The sequence below is a fragment of the Colias croceus genome, chromosome 5, assembly GCF_905220415.1.
Source record: "Colias croceus chromosome 5, ilColCroc2.1".
Taxonomy (NCBI): domain Eukaryota; kingdom Metazoa; phylum Arthropoda; class Insecta; order Lepidoptera; family Pieridae; genus Colias; species Colias croceus.
Window position 1 is genome coordinate 9,924,048 of NC_059541.1, and position 22,081 is coordinate 9,946,128.

Sequence of the window (22,081 nt, forward strand, 5' to 3'; positions counted from 1 at the left end):
AGCTAATCATTTGGCCGTTATTGCAAGATACCTTACCTCATAGTAATTTTTAAACTTAGACAAACATATAAAAATGTACTTCACAACACACTTCGTAAACAAACACAGAGCTATACACAATTTAATGATTTCTATATTTACGTATTTATATACCTCAGAGTATACGCCGACCCTAATACAAAACACATTAATAATAAATCTCGGTAAATACAATAAAGCCCTTTCCTACTTTCAAGTATAATATTCCTTCGAAGGGACAGCTTTAATACCTTCTCGTAAACTATACATCTTGTAACAGACTATTTTATTATTCATTACTACTATGAAAGGTTCTGATAAACCTTTGTAACTTTATAAGAAACTGACAACAGTTGCAATATTATAGTAATAAGGATTTTTTTTTTATCTTGCAATAAAACACGCGATTTTTTAAGACATTAAATTAATGTTAAATACTGTAAAAGCTAATTGACTTATTAGGCAATGCGAAATGTTCTTGAATATTCCTTTTTTTTCTGAATAATTTTCACGCAAATGAGATAACATTATATTAGTTTTACCTATAACATCGAACCAAAAGTCAATCTATTTTTAGAATGGATTTTCTCCACAATGTATTAATTGCGACATTTTCAAAGAGCTTTCTCACTAATCTTCCTCAATACTTATAAAAACAACAAATGAAGGACACCATTATTTGTAAATCAAATACAACGCAGTATTTACAAGAACAACCTACGGAAAATGTTCGCCAAGATCCAAATAATTTATAAGATCAAACTTGATGACGGGTATCTGACGGGTAATTATCTCAATGAAAACAAACTTCACGAGTACTAAAACGCATCTCAAGAACAAGAAGAAACCATAAAACTACGGTATCACAGCATCTCGATAGATAAGGTAACTTTGAAAAAACCACTACCCTCGGTGTTCCAGAGTTTTGGACCAAAGGTATAAATTTGGCTGTTATCAGTTCGTACGAAACTTTGCTATCTACCCACTGCTTGTTTTACGACCCTGGAACATTGCGTAAATTGAAAATGTATAGAAAAGTCAGTGACGTCCTAACTTGAATAAATATTATTTCGTAGCTCGTGCAGACCGCAATTCCAATAAATCAACGCCATGCGAACTATAAAATCGGCTGCTTTTAGAAAAATATTTAGTTTAACATTAGATTTCTCCAATGCGTATCTAAATGTACTTTGAAAACTAGATCTATTAGAATATTATTTACCTAAGTTCATAGTCCTACTAATATTATAAATGCGAAAGTTTGTAAGGATGCGTGTGTGTGTTTGTTAATCTTTCACGCAAATACACGTGATGTTACACGCAATGTAATTTAGCACACATATAGAGGGTATCTTGGATCAACACATAGGATAGGTTTCATCCCAGAAATCCCACGGGAACGAGAACTATTCGGGTTTTTCTTTCAAAACGCGGGTGAAGCCGCGGGCGGAAAGCTAGTTTTCTATAATTTAGGACTACTAGGACTATTAGCGCTTAGTAAATGTTAGAATGAACAAAATAGTGCTGCAGTATTCATATCTTATAAAGCTATTGTATCAAATTGCACGCATAAAAAATAGATTTCTGAAATAAAAAATGAAAATGAAAAATATATTTATCTATAAACCAAATGTTGGATATACGTTGCTCGCTTTACACATAATATTGGCTTAATCTATGTTTATTAAAAAGGATTCCCTATAGTATGAAACAAGTAAATAATATAAACATAAAACAAAGTAATTGACATTAATCACAATAAACAAAACAGATAACAGAAAAACATTAAACTGTAATTACATTTATGAAATCAACATTTGAATTTACTTTTTAAAGCTAATAAATAATAATAAATTCGCTTAATTCAATTTCTATGAAATTCAGGTTCAAGGAAAAATGCCTTTTATATTTGCTTATGGACGAGTGCCATTAGCTTGATGAATATTTTAATAATTCTAAAAATTTAAAGTGCTCCGTAATGAAGCGAATGGGGTATTGTGATTCGATTTTTACAAATGAAAACCACGTTATTACGCATATTTCACTTTAATGTTATAAAGCCGAATATTCGTTTTTGTTTGTTTATCTTTTACGTCCGAACGGCGAGATAATAAACAGCAACATTCACTTTGATAGACGGTACACTGAAAATAGGAGAAGCCTTTATTAAGCCTTTACGACAACACTACAAAAGCCTTTATTATTTAAGAATTATTTATTTAGAAAAAATGCATCTCAGTAAAAGAAAAACGTCGACCTTTCGACGTTTTGTTTTTACTGTAATGCATTTTTAAAGACCCCTTTCTTTCATTCTCGAATTAATACACACAAACATCAATCAAATATAAACTAACTAATTTTTTTTTTCAAAAAGAACACTGTCAATATATTTAAATAGAAGCATTAGTTATGTAAAAGTGAACACAAGTCCATAGAAAGTACCAGTATGTGGTACATAACCGCAGGCGTGCGGCGCGTCATTATTGAGGAAGCGGTTTTTATTGTTGCAAAAATTGTATGGAATTTCCAGTTGCACGTAAATGTAGGTGTAATTAGCTTAGTTTCAGACTTTAGGTTTAAAAATTGTTTTAAAGATGACAAAGGTAATTTTGTTAGTTTATAATAGACGCTCGCTTCATCGATCTGAGACCTAAAAAAGAATCACAATAATATATCGAATAATTTGTGGTGATTTCAAAGAAACCAAAGAATTGAAAAAGTTTCCTAAAAGAAACATGCATTATAATAACAATTTCTTATGATTATTAAATAAAAGATGTACTTATAATAACTAATATGTATTATTGTTTGTCAATATTATCGAATCTTTGTTTTCAATGTTGACGGCGCTGGCGCGCGGTAAATCTCTAAAGAGTATGTTTGTGCCATTTTAATTTAATTTATAATGAATTGTATTATTGTAAGTAGTAAATATAAGTAAAATATAAATACTTTCAGATGCATAATCAAACTTCCGAGCTCTGAAATATTTTCACCACCATAGCTCGAACCTTGGACATCTGAATTGGCATAAAGCACTTACTTATAATGGGGGCCTATAAGATGATTCAAATGAAAACAATTTTGTTCTTATAATACTTATCTTGATTCTAATATCTTTAACAACGTCTTACATTTTTTCTCGTTAATAGAAAATATCACAGAACACGTTCTTAATTAATAATTACGTATTTTCTTTGTAAGCTTTATACCTTCTAATTAAAGAATATTACTCAATAGACAATAATAATAATCTCAAAAGTGGAATAGAAATATTAGAAGCGAAATTCTCATATAGAATCTACGTCATACCAGAAAACGTGGTACAAAATACTTATCTGAACTCATAAACAAAGATTGTCTATGATTTACGTCCCGCGTCCATCTTGTTTGTTAAACTATTTTATCCCTAACCTATTTTCGAAGCTATAGTTTTAAGAAAGTTCAACTTAGAGAAAATCCGAGGTGCTTTTCGCTGATCCCGGTCGTTTCTGCTGGGAAATATTGAACTATTTCACATAATTTTGTCGTCCAAATTCAATATTTTAGAACGCTTCGGAACGCTTCTTTTGAAAAGGAAAATATTTTATTGCTATTTCTCTCGTGACGGCAAGGGAAATGAGCAAACACGTCTTATTATAGTCATAACGACTGCGTATTACGATCGACTATATTGCATTGTAAATAGGTTCTCTAATATAATATGTCACACTAATAAACAACAGATTAATTTCTAATAAAATAATTCCTGATCAATTAAGGAAATACATTAAGGAGGTTTCATTACCTACTAATATTGTATAAACAATATTTTAAGGTTTAATTGACATAGAAAAAATCATATTATTCTCAAGAGTTATTTCGTAGTATAGGTAAGTACATAATATTACATAAAAAATAGCAATAAAATTGAGATTTTCTTGTATGTTTGTATGAATACATAGAAATATCAATATTATTTTATTGGAAACAAACGTAAACAACAAACATTACTGAACCTATTACATACGATACCTACTTCTATTGATTTTTGTAACCCAAATACCAGGAGCATAATAATTTAAGTTTGATAAAAACAGAGCCTAACGTAAGCTGCTTAAGAAATTGACATTATTATCCCCGAAGACTTCGAGATAATCCAATAACTGGTTTGTTTGAAATATTTTTCATAAAAGAACACCTTTTAGCTCAAGTAAAAACAGTCGATTGTTACTGACAGCTTTCGGAATCGAAATAAAAGGGATTTGTTAACTGAAGGGGATTGTATTAGCTTTGCTGACAGAATTTTATATTACATCAATACTTTAACCAAGTGTCAAAAAATGTCACGCTTTGGCTTCTATAAAGAGATGTTTGGAATGATTAGTAACATTTTGCAGTTTACAGTTTACTATGAAATGAATACCTACTACTTTTACTATGATAATATTTTAACACTGGCTGCACCCCTGTTGGTCTTAGCGTGAAGATATATAGCCTTCCTCGATGAATGGACTATCTAACACCGAAAGAATATTTCAAATCGGACCCTACTGGTCCTTTTGAGATTAGCGCGTTCAAACAAACAAACAAACTTTATACCTAATATTAGTAAGTATAGATAATCAAAATATTTAAAATCTAACAAAATCTATCCATTCCGCTGCAAATTACATGAAATATATCCTGTACAGATATCTACTTGAACATAAATCACATAGACCGCAATGATTGGTCGCGCCATTAGCACGCGCGATCGGAGACTCGTGACGTCACGGCACACGACGAATATCATTCTTCTGAAATTATATTGTTAAACCTTATTAATGTTATATTTACGAATTCTGTGTATTGGAGAAAGTAGTCCTTGGAAATTACCATGATTTGGATGCATTATATCCAGCGTAGAAATTGATAGCTATTAACGTAGACGGGCTATTTAGTTCCGTCATTTTTCTGCAATATAAATAACTCTGCTTTAAAAAGTCATGGTAACGGTAGATCAGACGACGGTCTAACGCTGAGAAGAAAATTCATTTATTATACGCTAATATTATAAAGTTTTCGTAAAGAAAGATATATTGCTCATGTAGTACCCTCTGACAATAAATCATTTCAATATAATATTATGTATCTGAATTCCAAGAGAGCTATATCTCTTAAAGATCTAGAATTTATTGTAAAAGGGCTTCTAGAATTCTCGATAAACACTATTTTGCGCGTAATATCTACAAAAATCTTTTACGCAATCATAAATTATAACATAAGCGCAATTCCACAACCAAATGTTCATGAAACTACAACAATATGTACAAAGCAAGCATTACAAAGTAAAAATAACGAACCTTTAATAAAATATGAGGAAAGTTAGATCTCAAACGAGAACCGCGTTCAGAAATGAAATTTGCCATCTATGTGTTGAGCAAATGTTTAATGTTGACTCTGATTCTTTTGTGTGAGAGAAATTAAGGGCACCTAGAAGACATAAATCTTCTAAAATTAAATACGGTTCAATAAGCCTTTGTTTGTTGTATCTTAGTGAAACCGTGGTATTGTGTTTCATAGAAGTTAGATAAGGTACCTACAACTGTGTTTATCATCTCCTTGATATATGTTCTTTGATAATCTGTGGCCAATGCGTTATTTGATATGAACAATTTTGGTATTAACAATGTTTGCGCATGTTGGAAACTGCTTCTATAGGACCCTGCGCATCATGAAACTAAATATCCTTATCGGACTGCCTCCAATGCACTGATCTTGTTATAGGTTGATCCGACCGACTGAAGATCCAACATATACTACAAAATGACGAAAGCATATCATTTTATACTTCTCGTATTCTACATTTATTATAAAAGTTAAAAAAACTGTAATAGACGTAAACAAGGACTCGATCATATTTTTTGCACAACTTACGTTGTACTCGCACCAAAATAGGAACATTTGCATTTTTAACATACCCAGATAATACGGAAAAATCTCATGAATCGTTCATTGCTTGATTTAATACAATATCACCACTAATACAACAGTTAATTTTATAAATTTCCACCCATTTTCAATCGACCCTTCCTAGAATCTATTCAATTAATTTGTTTACACTGGACCGCAAAACCATGTTTCTAAAAAGTAAGTTAATATATTTATGATTATCCACCCAAACTATGTTTTAAGAACTTATAATGAGTTACCATAATCTCTGAAATGATAAGGCTAGACAGAGTATGTCTAGAAACTTTTGATTATCGGACTAGCGTAGTGGATAACTGTCTAAGAATTTTGTCTGCAACGTAGGGTTGAGATTCTAAAAAAATATTGAACTTTTGTGATTTTGTTATATCTAAATGTTTAGATAACAGTTGCATTAGCATAGAATGTTATGTCTAATTTAAGTAAGTTTACAATGCCATTAAAGCATTGTAAACTTGTCGCTAGAAGGACTATACTACTATATATTCAATGATATAGATATAATATAGAAGTAAATAGACAAGCCACTAAAACAGGAATTTTTATCTTACTTAAAGCATTAACTACTTAAATATACTATATTCCCGCCTACGAAAAGGTCTACGAGAGCGGAGAGATGTAGCAGATTTGTATATATTTATTGTATCTATACAGAAAGGGATTCAAAGTGTTTCATAAAGTTTAAAATGGTACTACATTCAAACATTAATAGTCAGTTTTAATCTAAGCATAAAGTTATATTTAGATACATTACCATTTATAAACACCATAAGTGTCGAACGTAAAAGGTTCTCTAGTGGGTACTACGTGCTGCAGTATGCTCGTGTCTCGACAAACATAAAATAGCGAATGTGTCGCTTTACGATTTTATATAACTTCTCATTATTAATGATCTCTGTTTCACTGCAGCGCTGATTAAAAAGCAACCTCAACTCGCGTCAACGTCACTAATTTTCAGCGGTGCCAACGCAATTACGTAATGATACACGGAATATGTGACATTTAACTTAAATATTAATACGGAATATATCATTACTTTAATTATAGCAAGTTCGTTTCGGTAATTATTTATAATTTTATCAATAACCAAACGGGTAATTTAATGAAACTGAAAATGAAAAACAATATTTTGCTTCGGCACATGTTATCGTTGATTTTAAATTTATGCGCTTATTGATACGATCAAGGAATATAGTGTATAATTTTACGTGATTTACGACCTTTAAAATTTTAGGAATTTAAAATCCAATTGCAACGAAATCCAGTGCAATGAAACAAGCTAAAAATATTAAACAAAACCACATAAACTTGATTACATTAACTTAGGCTTAGGATCAAAGGTGAACACACTCTTAAAAGTTTTAAGATGCCATTAGAACGAAATGTTCATAATGTAGACAATTAGACACCAAGTTTGTAATGAAAATTTGTAAAAGGCGTTGAAATTGTATCTCTTTAAATATGTTCAAAATGTGTCTCTGAAGTTTTTAAGAATCACAATAATTGTATCGTGGTCCAAAGTTTGTACATATGTATTATGAAAATCATTGGACTATCTGCGCTGTAAAATTTTCGATAGAATTTAGCATAATTAGACACAATAGGTAATATTACTAACGAATTAATAGACTATTGAAATATAATACAGTAAACTCTATCGTTCAGATAATAATCCTTAAAATAGATAATCTATACATAGCGTCTTTATATAATTATCTAACCCTCATCTCCAATAATCACAATTCAAAGCCACCCAATTATCCTCCTTAAACTCCAAATTACCGCCCCAATTACCCTGCTATACTATTAATAAACGCATAAACTAGTACATCATAAAGCGCCTTCAATTTCGTGTCGATTAGATCAGTGTAGTACATAATCAACAACAATATCGAATGTGTCATACGCACAGAATTCCAATTTGCATAGTAATAGCTGTTATGGACCTTCATAATGTCCAACTGGAGCTTCGGAACTAGTCAATGAACATTCATGAATATTAAAAATGAAGCTACTAGATTTGATGTGAAATCACTCGGTCACTACGTGTCCTGCAGGTTGGGTTGAGATGAACAAAGTGACGTGGAAAAGCCCTTAATTAGAAGTCAATTTAAAATTATAATGTATAAAAATCTTTCTTTTAATCTACCTATTTATATGTTCTGTGATTTTAATGCTGAATCGATAAAAGCAAATAATACTGTTTTCAGTCAAGAGTAGTTCTCTTTATTAGATGGCGAAAGTTTTCAGATTACCTGAAACTTGCTTCATTTTTTTTTATTATAATATAAGAAAGAAAGAAAAAACGCTTAGTGTTAGTATATATCAGATATACAGCACAGCTTGTCAGCTATGACGACTCCAGCTAAGATGGACAAAGAATAAACATAATATACCTAAAATAATAAAGGAGTGTGTGAAGAGTCAGGATTATTAAGCGCGTCACACACGGTGAAGATACTATAATATTTTATGTTAAGATTCTCTAATATAAAACGTTATAGTATCTTAAGGTATCCGGTATCAGCGTTCTGACCATCATTTTTCTTTTTGTCATTGTGTACTAAGACCCCTGTAGAACCGCCATCCTGTTACAAATGACCCACAAAATTTCGCGCTTTATTGTCATACTAGCTTCCCTGCATGCACGCTACATCTCCAACAATTCTTAACACTACAGTTCTCTCATAATTGCTCCATTAACAAGTTAACTTTGCAAATTACGAGTCTTGAATACAGATTTGTCAATTGCTATGCAAATTATTACATATTATAAGCGTAACTATGTGGAACTAAATAATATGTTCGGAAGTTTAATTAACATGTTTAGACATAATTTGTGTATAATTGATATTGATAGTTTATTCAGCATTAGCATGGCTAATTAGCCTATCTAATCTTGATTGTGTACAATTACATGGAATTGCAGTTCTATTATTTCAGTGTATTGAATTATGCCTCATATTGTTTTGTTTAGAATGAAACTGCATCGATATAAATTATATTATGGAAGATAAATAACATATTATTATGTGCGAGTTTATGAGTATTGGGTATATAATATTATGTTAGTAATACCATTGAACAGAATATAGGTAGAGTCTATGTTATAATACAAGTGAACAGTTGCAAATAAATTAATATTAATAATAGGAACATTACGAATTTATAAAGAGCAGGTATTTGTGTTGATGTTTGCACTGTATTCGTATTACTTCGTATTCGACATATTATTTGTAATAACACTCCTTATTTCACAGCACATAACCTGTCCAAAGTTATTTCATTACATAAATAATCAGCGCTTATGAAAATAAGATAGCACCCTTCCATATTACGCAAAAGAATTAAACATTAAGAAGTTTTCTTTCCGTGATCTGAAATGAAAATCTTTCCATTAAAAGCGGGTAAACAAGCTCGCTCGTTTATTTTCAGTACGTGGCTGTCAAAATTTTTGCCCCTTATTATTGGATGTCATAAATCACAACACCTATGGCGAAAACGATAACAGTATTAAATATTTTCGTAAACAGCGAAGCGAACTCATAATTATAAAAACGATTTATAAATCGAATTTGCCTGATGTTTTTGTATTTCTTTTAGATAATTTGAGTGTTTAACTGCATAATATTATTGTGTTTAGTGCATATTATGTAATAGTGATAGTCCGTTTATTGGTAAGTAAATTATAACAAGTTACTATAATTCGTAAAGTTTACATGATGTTTTTTTGTATTCCTTTGGGATATTTTCATTGTTTGACCACTTAGCATAATAATAATATGTCAGTGCATATTATTATGTAGGTAACTGTAATAGCCGGTTTTTTTTGGTAAATCTTATTCTTACACTAATTCAAGAGCTACATACTTCAACAAATGAATGTAATATTTTATACCTATTTGTATTTTACATTGATTTGATTTCGCCATTTACTTAATCGTAATAATATTTAGAATTGTCCAGAACTTTACTAAGTTCTCTGTCTTTAACCCTAGATAGCTAACGTTCGTCAAAATGACGAATACTGAATGAATATATCGCCATCTCTTTTTAACCGTTTCGGTTGTGTGCATGCGGTGTGAAACCAACTCAGTGCGAGCCAAGCTGCGTCGAACTGCGGTCGCGATTTAGCGGTAAGTTGCATAGTTTTTTGAGATACCTACTACTCACTCGTCATTTTGACGAATGGTTACGTGTAACTTTTTATAAATATTATTAGTGTTGATTTTTACTTGTTTTGTTTTAGTTATTCCGTTCAAAGTACAGAATGTCAGGGATATCGAATATCACAGATGAGGCGATTGCTCGGGCGTTGGATGATGACGATTATTTCCCTTCAACGGAAGAATCTAACAGCGAGAGTGAAGACGAGTTGTTGATGGATGATGTGGAAAGTGATTTACAGGACGAGGTCTCGGACACTGATGAACCAATACTTACTGAAGAACATGATCGCACCTTCGCCTAATCAATCTGATGAGTCACAAGAAGAGTCTTTATTAGCTTCCGATTCGATTATCCACTTGTCTCAGGCCAATATAAGACAAAACAACCTTACAAGTTAACTTTAGTTGGAACTTTGGGGGCGAATAAAAGAGAAATTCCAGAAGGAATGCGAAACAACCGAACTAGACCAGTTGGAACATCCATGTTCTGCTATGATAGGCCACTTACTCTGTCATATAAACCAAAGTCGAGCAAGATGGTTTACTTGCTTTCGTTGTGTGCTTTTCGGAACCATAAACCAATAATCAAAGAAACCTAACATCCATCATGGTTCAGACTCTCAATCAGACTACGAAAATGTACCTACAAGTAAAAGAAAGATTTGTGGCTTGTGTTCCTATAAAACAGACGTATGACAAGAAACATTTGCAACTGTTGCAAAGTGGTCATTTTCGGCGAGCTTTTAGTTGGATTTTGTCCTAATTGTGCCAATAAAATATAACTTTTTAATATAATAATACAAACATACATATTTTTACTTATATACAAAATAAAAATAATATAAGAAAAAAATGTAAAAGTTTCTGTTTTAGTTGATTCAAGATTTATCTCATTTTTTGAGCTCTTGTAACCATGTGCCAATAAAATTTGTTATTTTGTACTTAAAACTCTAAAAAATATTATATTTTGCTAAAAATATCTTTAATTTATATCCTGTAGTTTCTAATATAAAAATAATCTCGGATATAATTACATTAAATTTCATTAAAAACATATTTTAAATTTGTTCGTCAAAAAGTCGAATGGTTAGCACATCATGGTATTCTAGTAACGTTAGCTATCTAGGGTTAACCTCAAAGAATGTTGTTAAATTAGATACATTTAATGCATAAAGCATAAGGTTCATAATGAATGAAACAATTTGAAATTCATATATTCGTTGAAAATTATTCACGAATTACGTTCTTATCTTAACGAGTTTAAAGTAATATACATATTCTTTGACAAAATTTCTAAAGCGAATTGGTCGCGCCAATATAAAAAATATAAGTAAGTATATTCTCGATATAAAGTGGACTGTATTTAGATCAACGTGGTGTTAGCAAAGAGGGGAAAGACGGGAACACACGGCACATACCTCGTCGGAGGGAGTAGCGTCCAGAACAAACGCCGCCGCCACGCGGTCAGGGTCCTCCAGCTCGCGGCGGGCAAGAACGGGTCCAGTCCAACACTCCACACAAACACACACGCGGCGGTGAGCGCGACCAAGGGCCGGGGCACGGGATACCCCGGTGGTGTTACAAAAGCACAATGCCTGATGATCTAGAGAGCCTCGTGGAAGCTCTCCGGCGGTGAGTCCCGATCCTCGCGAAAGATCGGAGAGAACTACTGGCTGTCGTTCGTGACATAGGTAGGTCACGTGACGAGCGCTAAATAGCGCGCGGTGATTGGTTGTGCTCGTATGTAGGGAAGGATGAAGGAATACACCACAAATAATAAACATTTAATTTCTACATTTACTATTTTAATTATATTGGCGTTACCATATCCACCCGCCCTAAATGGGTCACCATTTAAAACCAATCATAAGATACAGCGAAAAACTATGACTCTAGGATCGCATAATGCGCGCGGGTTAATAAAGTCCTAAGAGCCACGGCGGTAATATAAATAGCAAATTCTATGGCTCCAGGAGCGCATAATGCGAGCGGGATAATAAAAAATCCTAAAAGTCACGGCGGAAAATAATATAACTAACAAATTCTATGACTCTAGGATCGCGTAAAGCGAGCGGGGTAGGTATAAAAGATTCCTAAAGTCACGGCGGAAAATATAACTAACAAATTCTATGACTCTAGGATCGCGTAATGCGAGCGGGGTATAAAAAATTCCTAAAGTCACGGCGGTATTTAGAACTAAGAAATTATATCGAAAGCGGTGCAAAACTTAAAATTAAACTTAACTAACTGCGGTAATATATTAATGCGATATAACTATTGTCTTGGAAGCGGACATAAACGAACGACCGGGCGAAGGTAAGCTCCCTTGGCGGTTCTAACTGTACAAACGCGCGCGACGTCGTCCTTTGAAGGATGTACTTTCTCTACAACGGCTAAAGGCCAGGTTAGGGGCGGTGCATTATCATTTATCACAACCACGACCGTTCCAGGAGTAATAGGTGTGGAAGGCGTATTCCATTTCTGCCTAACCTGCAAACCGTGTAAGTATTCCATTCTCCAACGTTTCCAAAACGACTGAACTAACTTGTCCAGTAGCGAATGCCTATCAAGCAAACTGACGTGATCAGATTTGACTTGCGGCGCGGGTAATGCTAATAAAAGCGCGGTAACTAAAATAACACGAAACAAATGCGTTATAACATTATACATATATGTAGGATCGGGGCTAAATGAAAAACACTTTGAACTTCTTGAGATTTATTTTCGGACCACAATCTCAATTTTTAGAAAACATCTTACAGAGAAACAGCCGTCTTCACCCACGATCCCAATGAAAAGAGACAGATCATTCCTCATTCGCTCTTTACTTCACATTCTCTAATTGATTCAATCATAGTCTATCGTTCTTTCATTCTAATCATCGTTCAGAAACTAATCTTACACACGTTAATAAACATCAATTAATCATACATCTCACCTTATCATCCCACACTCGGCCATTCCTGCACCATGTCTGCCCTCAGACATGCACACAGTCACAGTCATTCATCATCATCAGCATCTTCCATCATCAGTCATCATAACACCGTATTAACATAAACAATTATACATTTTACACATCTTTAAATTTTTTAAACTTTCCGCATAAACAAAAACTTACAAATATCTTTAAATGTTAAGACTTTAAATTAAACAAAAACAAAATCTTACAAGTTTCTTTACACTTTAAAACTTTCAACTTAAACAAAAACAATGGTACCGTTCTACTTTAAATACTCATAACAAAATAAACCCTTAAGAAAACATTACATTTTCAAATAAAAGCAAAACTTACAAAACATAACAGAAAACTTTTCCATAATAACTTGGTTTAGATAAACTTAACACAAAAAAAAACATCTCTTACACTTGTTACACAAAATATTAATAAAGACTTTAAACAATAAACCTTATTGTTTTATTTAACCCATAACCTTTCCTTCTTAGTAGTGTAGTTAACACATACAACTTTAACATGTATCACAAGATAATAAACTTGAGCAATAAATCTTATAAAATAAACAAATCTTCCACCTTTCTTTCAAGCATAGTCTTTCATACACATTATTTTATTATAGAAAATATAAGTCATCAGAATAACCTGAAACAGATAAAAATGTTAAGACAAAAATATGAAACAGTATTTTTACCTCAAACTCGATCAGACCATTTCTTCATAAATTCAGCACAAGATGATGTCTTCTTGGATCCCTCTCCAGTATCAAAAACTTTTTCAACATCATACCTGTCATTTCCCTTTATGCCTGTAATCTTATATGGACCAATAAATTTTGCTTTTAACTTCATAGATGTTCCAAATTGAGTCTTTTTGATAGCAACCAAATCTCCTATCTTGTATTGTATACTAGGTTTCCTTTTCTTGTTATAATGTTTCTTATTTTCTTCTTGTATTCTTAAAATCTGTTCTTTTGCTTTAATTCTTGTTTCTTCTCTCCGAGCTATAAAACTAGATACATATTCTTCTTCTAGCATATGTACGAGTTCAATATCTTCTTTTTGTCGCATCTTCACTCCAGTAAGCAGTTCAAAAGGTGTTGTTTTGATGCTTCTCTGGTAAGTACTATTTAGTGCTCTTTGTAAATTACTTGTGTGCTTATACCAGTGAGTAGGCTCCTCTATACTCATCTTGGTAAGTACTGATATCATTGTGCGGTGAATACGTTCAACCTGACCATTCCCTCTTGGCACTCCTGTTGTGATTTTAATGTGCTGGATTCCTTCTCGCTCACAATACTCTTCAAAATCTTTACTCGTAAATGCTGCTCCTCTATCGCTTACTATTCTGGCTGGATTACCAAATGTCTGTTGTAAAATCTCCATTTTCTCTATAGTTTCTTTAGCTGATACCGTCTTCACTGGGAATATCCATACAAATTTTGTGAAACCATCCACAATAGTGAGTATGTAATTATACTTTTTCTTTGTCTCCGCTAGAGGCCCTATGTGATCGCAGTGTAAAGTGTGCAGGGGTCCTTCTTCTTTAGAAATAGGATGTAAATAGCCTTCTTGTTTACCTTCTTTTCTGCTGCCCAAGATACAAGGAACACATGACGCCAATAGATCAGTTACCTTCTTCTCTAAGTTTTCAATATAATAATCTTTACTAATCAATTCTATAGTCTTCTTTTTTCCAAAATGTCCAAGATATTCAACTCTGTTTACTAACAGCTGCGACTTCTTCCAGTTGATATTCAATCCATATTCTGATGCTCTTTGTAAAACTTGTTTCAATCTCATAACAGCTTGCTGTTCGTCTCGAGCTGGAATTAACAAATCATCGATGAATATTATGATAATTCCCGATGCAATCATATCTCTGAAAATTGTTGTAATTAATCTCATGAACACTTTAGGACAAGTAGCTAACCCAAATGGTGCTCTCAAAAATTCATATTGTCCTGTCGGGGTGACAAAAGCTGTATATTTGCATGACTCTTCGTTTATTTTCAAATGAAAATATCCATTCTTTAAATCTAAGGCTGAATATACTTTAGCGCTTGCTAATTTATCTATAAGATCGTCTACTATTGGAAGAGGATATTCATCTTTTAAAATCTTTTTGTTTAACAGTCTATAATCAATACAAATCCTAATTGAACCGTCTTTCTTTTTTACCAATACCAGAGGACTAGCAAAATCTGAATAACTTACCCTTATAATGCCGTCTTTTAACCATTCTTGTATCTGCTGGTCGACCTCGTGCTGCTCCTTAGGTGACAGTCTGCGTGGCCGCTGTGCAACAGGTGTCTCGTCCATCAAAGTTATTTTCAGTTCCACTGGAGCTTCCTTTGTTTGCTGTGGCATGTAGCTGTCAACTAACCTCACTACTTCATCTTTCACACTTTCATTACTTACTGTACCTACAAGATCAACAGTAGAAAAAAAACAATTAATTTTCGTCATCCAACTTTCACCTTTCGGAAAAACAAACACTGTTCCTTCATCCATTACCATAACAACATTGCTCAAGAACGCACGACCTACAATAGCACAGTAAGGCATACAGTTATTAGGTACAATATAAAATGTCTCTTGTTCAAAATCACGCCCGTCGATTCGTAACTTCACAATACAATGTCCAAGTGTTTTAACTTTTGCACTGCCGAGACCGGTGAGTACAACGTTGTTGTCGTATTTTGGGGTACACATCGATAAATAAACGTCCTCGTTGATCAAATTCACGTCGCTACCACTGTCCATGAGCGCTGTGGTTTCAATATTATTCAAAACAATTTTTTTCAAACGCTTTTCCTCACTTTTCTTTGTTAATTCGTCATTGTTTACAATCTTCATAACCTGTTGAGACTTGTCATCTGTCAACTGATTAATAGAAACTTCATTGCAATCATAATCAATCATTCGTTCAATATTTCTTAAGCCGCCATCTTGACCGACAAACTTCAGATCGGAACCTGATTCGCCGATAGATCCGAACATCATTCTTTTCATACTTCCGATTTGTTGCGATCGAATTTCGTTCTTATCGCCGCCGCTTGCGCTGACGCCATCTTGTTTATGAATGCTTCTACTTTGAAATTTTGATGCACCTGTTTTTTTCAAATCACATGCTGATGCTATATGTCCGTATGAGTTACAACGAAAACATTTAGCTCCTTTTTCTTTATTAGGACAGCTTGATGAGGCATGCCCGTGATCACCACAATTATAACAACGTAATGTGTTTCTTACATGAGATGAATTCGAATATACACTTGTAGGCTTTTCTTGACGGTCTTGACTGGTACTAATTTTCTTTGTTTTTGACTTCACTAACTCATAAATTTTCAGCTTTTCTTTTAATTCCGCGTACGTTTTAATCCCATATAGCATAATCTTACTGGATTCATCATCGATAATACCGTCAACTATGTACTTTATAGTCACGTAATCCGCTAATTTGCCGCGCTTACCCATCTCCTTCATGATAAGTAGATAATCAATGCAACTTTCATTCGCCTGTTTTTTTCTCGCACTCATTAACTCATGTACCGTTTTTGTATCCCACGTAGATGGAAATTCATTTGATATTTCTTCCGCCAGCTCCTGCCATGTCTTAAATGGTCGTTCCGATTTAAGCCAAAGAAGCGCCGTCCCACTAAGTGATCGCCTGGCAACAAGAAGTTGCTGTAATGGTGTCCACTGAAATATTAATCCATTATCTTCGATATCTTGAATCCACTTTTGTACAGGGTAATTAGAGTCTTGTCCGGTAAATTTCGGTATAAGGTCCGCCGTCATGAATAATGTGTTCGGTTGCTGCTGTGTGTCGCCGCCATTTTGTTTAAATTCTTTTCGTCCTTCGTCTTCAATATTAAAACTGCTGTTGTTTCTCTTATCCTTTCTTCCCATTTTTGCGTCTTTCTTATAGTTGTCGTCTTATTGGAATACGTCTTATTAGTCGTCGTCGTCTTATTAGCATGAAAAGTTGTACCACGCCGCGCCGCCTCGCCCGGTGAGATAACCTTACTTTCCCGCCGATCGTCTTTCCGTCGTAATCTTCGATTTTCCTCTTTCAATTGGACGAGCCCCCAAGATTGTAGGATCGGGGCTAAATGAAAAACACTTTGAACTTCTTGAGATTTATTTTCGGACCACAATCTCAATTTTTAGAAAACATCTTACAGAGAAACAGCCGTCTTCACCCACGATCCCAATGAAAAGAGACAGATCATTCCTCATTCGCTCTTTACTTCACATTCTCTAATTGATTCAATCATAGTCTATCGTTCTTTCATTCTAATCATCGTTCAGAAACTAATCTTACACACGTTAATAAACATCAATTAATCATACATCTCACCTTATCATCCCACATATATTTAATATGATAATAATCAATGATCATGATAATTATGTAATCATTGCGCGGTAATATCACTGGATGCTTATGTGCATATTCCAGGGCGGTATCGCTTAGACGTCCGATGAGGATAAGTCTGTTGCGAATTTTAAAAGGCTTCAAGCGTTTGAAGGCCTGCGAATAAAATTTATAATAGAGTATATTAGAATACTCCTCTGCAAAATATTTATTTTGCAGGGCGGGAATAATTTTATTTACAGCGAAATTAGGTTCCTCTACGGTGATCATAACACCGCGGCGGGTTAACAATATAAGGAACCTATAAATATAAAATACGCTACGCGACGAGACGCGAAGGGCGGTATCGTATAAAGCGCAATGCTTTATAGGCGAGCACACATTGTGCGTGCATAATTTTCGTTCGGGAATGTCTGCAATAGACTCACCATCGAGACTCCTAAGAGGCCAATCAGACGGGTCCGAACGAGCCCACTGGGGTCCTTGGAACCACAGAGGGTGCGAGACGAGATTTTGTGGCGTAATGCCACGCGAAAGAACGTCAGCGGGATTTTCAATACCAGAAACATGGTAGAAATTATCTGATGGGATGTTATACACGACTGTGGGAGCAATGAAGCCCATCATGTCCCACAGACGGGCGGTAGTTGACAAGATGGAGCGCTTAATGCACGTCACATCGGCGGATGCGGTAATTTTAAAATAAAAACAATCATCAACAGTAGACCAATGCAGACCAAGTAATTTATGTTGCACGGTCTTATCAAACTCTACCGCGGAGGGTAAAGGTTTGTGCGAAGCGGGAAGATTATCTAACACATTTTTACTATTACTATTCCATTTAACTAGATCCCACTGAGCTCCCTTGAACAAATCGATGAGCTGCTGCGACGCGGAAATTGCTTCACATTCCGTGGGAATAGAGAAGGCGATATCATCCATATACAACGAGGAAGACGCAATGCTACTCGCTAGCGGATATTTCGCGCCGTCATCTTCTACGAGCTGTCTTACCGTGCGCAGTGCATGATAAGGACTAGACTTGATGCCGAAGCAAACTCGATTAAATTGATAAAGAAGCAGCGGATCCTGCGGGCTGAAACGATATAAAAAACATTGAAAACGACGATCAAACTCACGCACGAATATCTGCAGAAATTGTTGGCGGCAATCGGCGGTCATGGCAATCGCGTGGAGACGAAAACCTAAAATTATTGTAAACAAATTGCCTTGTAAATTCGGCCCAACATGCAGAAGGTCATTCAATGAACGCTGGCTTCCAAAAGTTGGCATGCTAGCATCTAAAACCATGCGCAGCTTAGTCGACGATTTATCCTCGCGCAGAACAGCGTGATGCGGTATAATATAAATAGGTGTAGGGTCACACGGATCATACGGAGGCGCGGGTGAAATATAATTCTTCGTTAGATAATCTTTTATGACGTCATCATATGCCAACCTTAATTTAGGTGAAGCCTGTAGCTTTCTTTCAAGGCACATGAAACGTTTGCGGGCAATATTAAATGAGTCACCGAGAGTGTAGAAATCATCCTTAAATGGGAGCGAAACGATATATCTGCCACTCACGGGGTCGCGGGTTGTAGTTAATTTATAATATTCTTCACATTCAACATCATCGGGATGTTGAACGGGCGGTGCGGTAGGAAGCTCCTCGAGCTCCCAGAAACGCCTCACTAATGAGTCAATAGCGGCGGTCTCTTGAACGTGACAACACGTCAAGGGCGGTTTATGTATGTTAGGTATGGTGGGTACTGAACCCATTATTACATAGCCTAACACCGTGCGCAATGCAGCGGGCGCCGACGAGTCACGAGATGCATGAACTACGTCGGGGAGAAGCAGATGAGGGAACAGAGAAGCACCGATTAATAAATCGATTTTATTTGGCGTGCCAAAACTCTCATCTGCGAGCGGTAAATGCGAAATATGCGATAAGACAGAAGTGTCTATAACAGCGGTAGGTAATAAATCCGTAACATGATCAACAACTAGCGGTGAAATATTAAAAGATATGTTGTTGTCAAGACGCGAATAAAATTTTATATTTACGGAATTACTATTTATAATTTTTTCTGAACCACCGAACCCCTTAATAATAGTACGTTCGGTTTTCTGCGGTTTAATACCTAAGCGTTCACAACATTCATTCGTAATGAAGTGACTTTGCGAAGCGGAATCTAAAAGCGCGCGAATAATAAGCCGTTCACCTTTACAATTATAAGCTACGACTTCAGCGGTTGATAATAAAATAGTACATTGTTTATTCGCGGGCGCGTTGCATTGAAATGCGTTATCAGTATCAGCTGTATAGCTAGCGGTAAATAGCGCTACGTCAGAGCGGACGCACTCGCCCGACGGCGGCGACGGCGCAGGCAACGGCGGTGTGCTGCGCGGCGGGGGATGAGACGCAGGCGCGGGTATGGAAGATTCGCGTTTCAAATGTAACATTGTATGATGTTTTAATTTACAAACGCGACAATTAGAATACGACGAACAACTAGAAACTCGATGTTTTACACTGAGACAATTTATACACGCGTTTCTATCCTTTACGTATTTCAAACGTTCCTGCGGACTCATTTTATGAAAATTCGAACATTTATATAAATGTTGATGCGTAATATTTTTACAAAGACAACTATAAGCCGAATCAGCTGTTGTTACGTAAGACTGATACGTCTTAGGCGGTGCGGAAGAAGTATTATTTGAACTGCGGTTATAATTATTCTTTTGAGGCGGTTTATTTATTCCCGAATTTGTGGAAGGATGAATGCGTTCTAATACCTTCGCACGAGTTTGAATAAATTGAACTAAGTTATCAAAAGTAGGCATTTCACTACCAAACTCAGTCTCGAAAGCGCGAACAGTATCTGAGTCTAACTTCTTCAGCGCGATATGAACAATCATTAAATCTGTAATATTATCTAACTTTATATTCTGTAAGGCGCGCACTGCGCTAATAAAGTTATCTGTAAATAAATCAAAGTTTGTTGCGGACGCATAATGCAAAGGTTTAAAATCAAACATTTGATTTAAATACGCGGAAACTAACATACGTTTATCATCATATTTATCTTTTAAAGTTTGTAAAATTAAATTATAATTTTCAGCGGAGGGGGTTATACCAGCTATAACAGTTGTGGCCTTCCCCGTTAATTTACCTAGTAAATAATATAAACGCTCGGCATCTGTAAGGCCGGGATTGTTATGAACAATTGATTCAAAATTCGAAAGAAACAGCGGAAATGAGCGAATATCACCCGAAAATGGTACTAATTCGATAGGCGGTAATTTAGGCCTATTTTTATGCAAATTATTAATATCTCCGTGTGACGGACATGGTTGCGAATATTGCGATTTAATTCTTTTAATCCTGCTATACAAAGACTCGAATGCAACGAGGCTTTTATAATCAGGTTTCGCGGCGGGAATTAATGATAACAAACGAATATTATATTCATCTAAACATTTCTTATAATCATCGCGTAATGATTCTATCTGCGCGGACTCGTCAAGGAAACTTTCCATAAGCGAGGCGTTGTTATGAACGTTTAAAGACAAATCATACATTTGTTGCACCATTTCGAATATAACTTCGCGTTTAGCTAATAACATGGATAACTGCGAATCATTTATATCTTCCGAATCATTAACATCCGAAGCGTCACTATCAGGTAACTTAGTCATTTTCTTAGGCGGCATTTTTAATAACAAAAGTATATATTCAAACTGAGAATGTTACAGTAAAAGTTACAATAACAAGTAATACGACCAAATAAAGTAGGTCAGTGACGCAAGCGTAATAAGAACCGAGTATGCACTATGCAATTACAATATGGTCGGATTATAACAGCGGATCGCGGAATGTAGGTACTCGATAAATTTCGAGTGCGGGTAGACCGTAGATAAATATGATGTAATATGTTCGATTTATAATGATTTTAGCGTTATAACTGCGGATAAACGATATGAATATAGTTTTAATTAACTATTTTAATAATAATATACGCGTAACTTAATGTCACGGGCGGAATAAAATATATTTTAAGCGGAAAATAATAGATGACGCAATGTCGATCTATGCGGTTATAGTTATTTCACAATGAATGTACTATTAAATCACTTATTAGGGCCTACGATGAGTATCCTAATAAGGGCGGGTTTAAAATATATTTTATATGAATAGTAGAAGACGCACTGTCGTTCTACGCGGTAAATTAAATAGTATTTCGCATTGAAGATACTACTAAATACTAATACGCTTATTAGGGCCTACACAATGAGTATCCTAATAAGGGCGGTGGAATCATCAGGTAATGTACGATTCGTAAGGACTAATAATGGTTACTATCCGGATCGAAGGTACCAATCTATGGTCGCGCCAATATGAATTTATACTTAAATGTATTCTCGATATGAAAGTGGACTGTATTTAGATCAACGTGGTGTTAGCAAAGAGGGGAAAGACGGGAACACACGGCACATACCTCGTCGGAGGGAGTAGCGTCCAGAACACACGCCGCGCCACGCGGTCAGGGTCCTCCAGCTCGCGGCGGGCAAGAACGGGTCCAGTCCAACACTC

At 34.9% G+C, this 22,081-nt stretch overlaps 1 protein-coding gene across 1 annotated transcript; it reads right to left on the reverse strand.

Moving 5' to 3' along the window:
• Positions 1 to 17,608: 17,608 nt before the first annotated feature.
• LOC123691930 lies at positions 17,609 to 21,201 on the reverse strand. The gene is made up of 4 exons (XM_045636524.1): positions 20,946 to 21,201; positions 20,340 to 20,468; positions 17,907 to 19,403; positions 17,609 to 17,634 (listed from the first exon to the last, which is right to left on the reverse strand). Exons 1-4 carry the CDS (start codon positions 21,199 to 21,201, stop codon positions 17,609 to 17,611), a joined length of 1,908 nt encoding a protein of 635 aa, XP_045492480.1.
• Positions 21,202 to 22,081: the final 880 nt, after the last annotated feature.

Excerpts from the sequence above, each read along its gene's own strand:
- LOC123691930 (XM_045636524.1), bottom strand. The coding sequence starts at position 21,201 with ATGCCGCCTAAGAAAATGACTAAGTTACCTGATAGTGACGCTTCGGAT. Across the intron at positions 20,469-20,945 it reads TTTAGATGAATATAATATTC|ATAACTTTATTAGCGCAGTG; the intron begins GTTTGTTATCAT and ends ATTTATTTACAG. Across the intron at positions 17,635-17,906 it reads GCCTCTTAGGAGTCTCGATG|GCCTTCAAACGCTTGAAGCC; the intron begins GTGAGTCTATTG and ends TTTTATTCGCAG.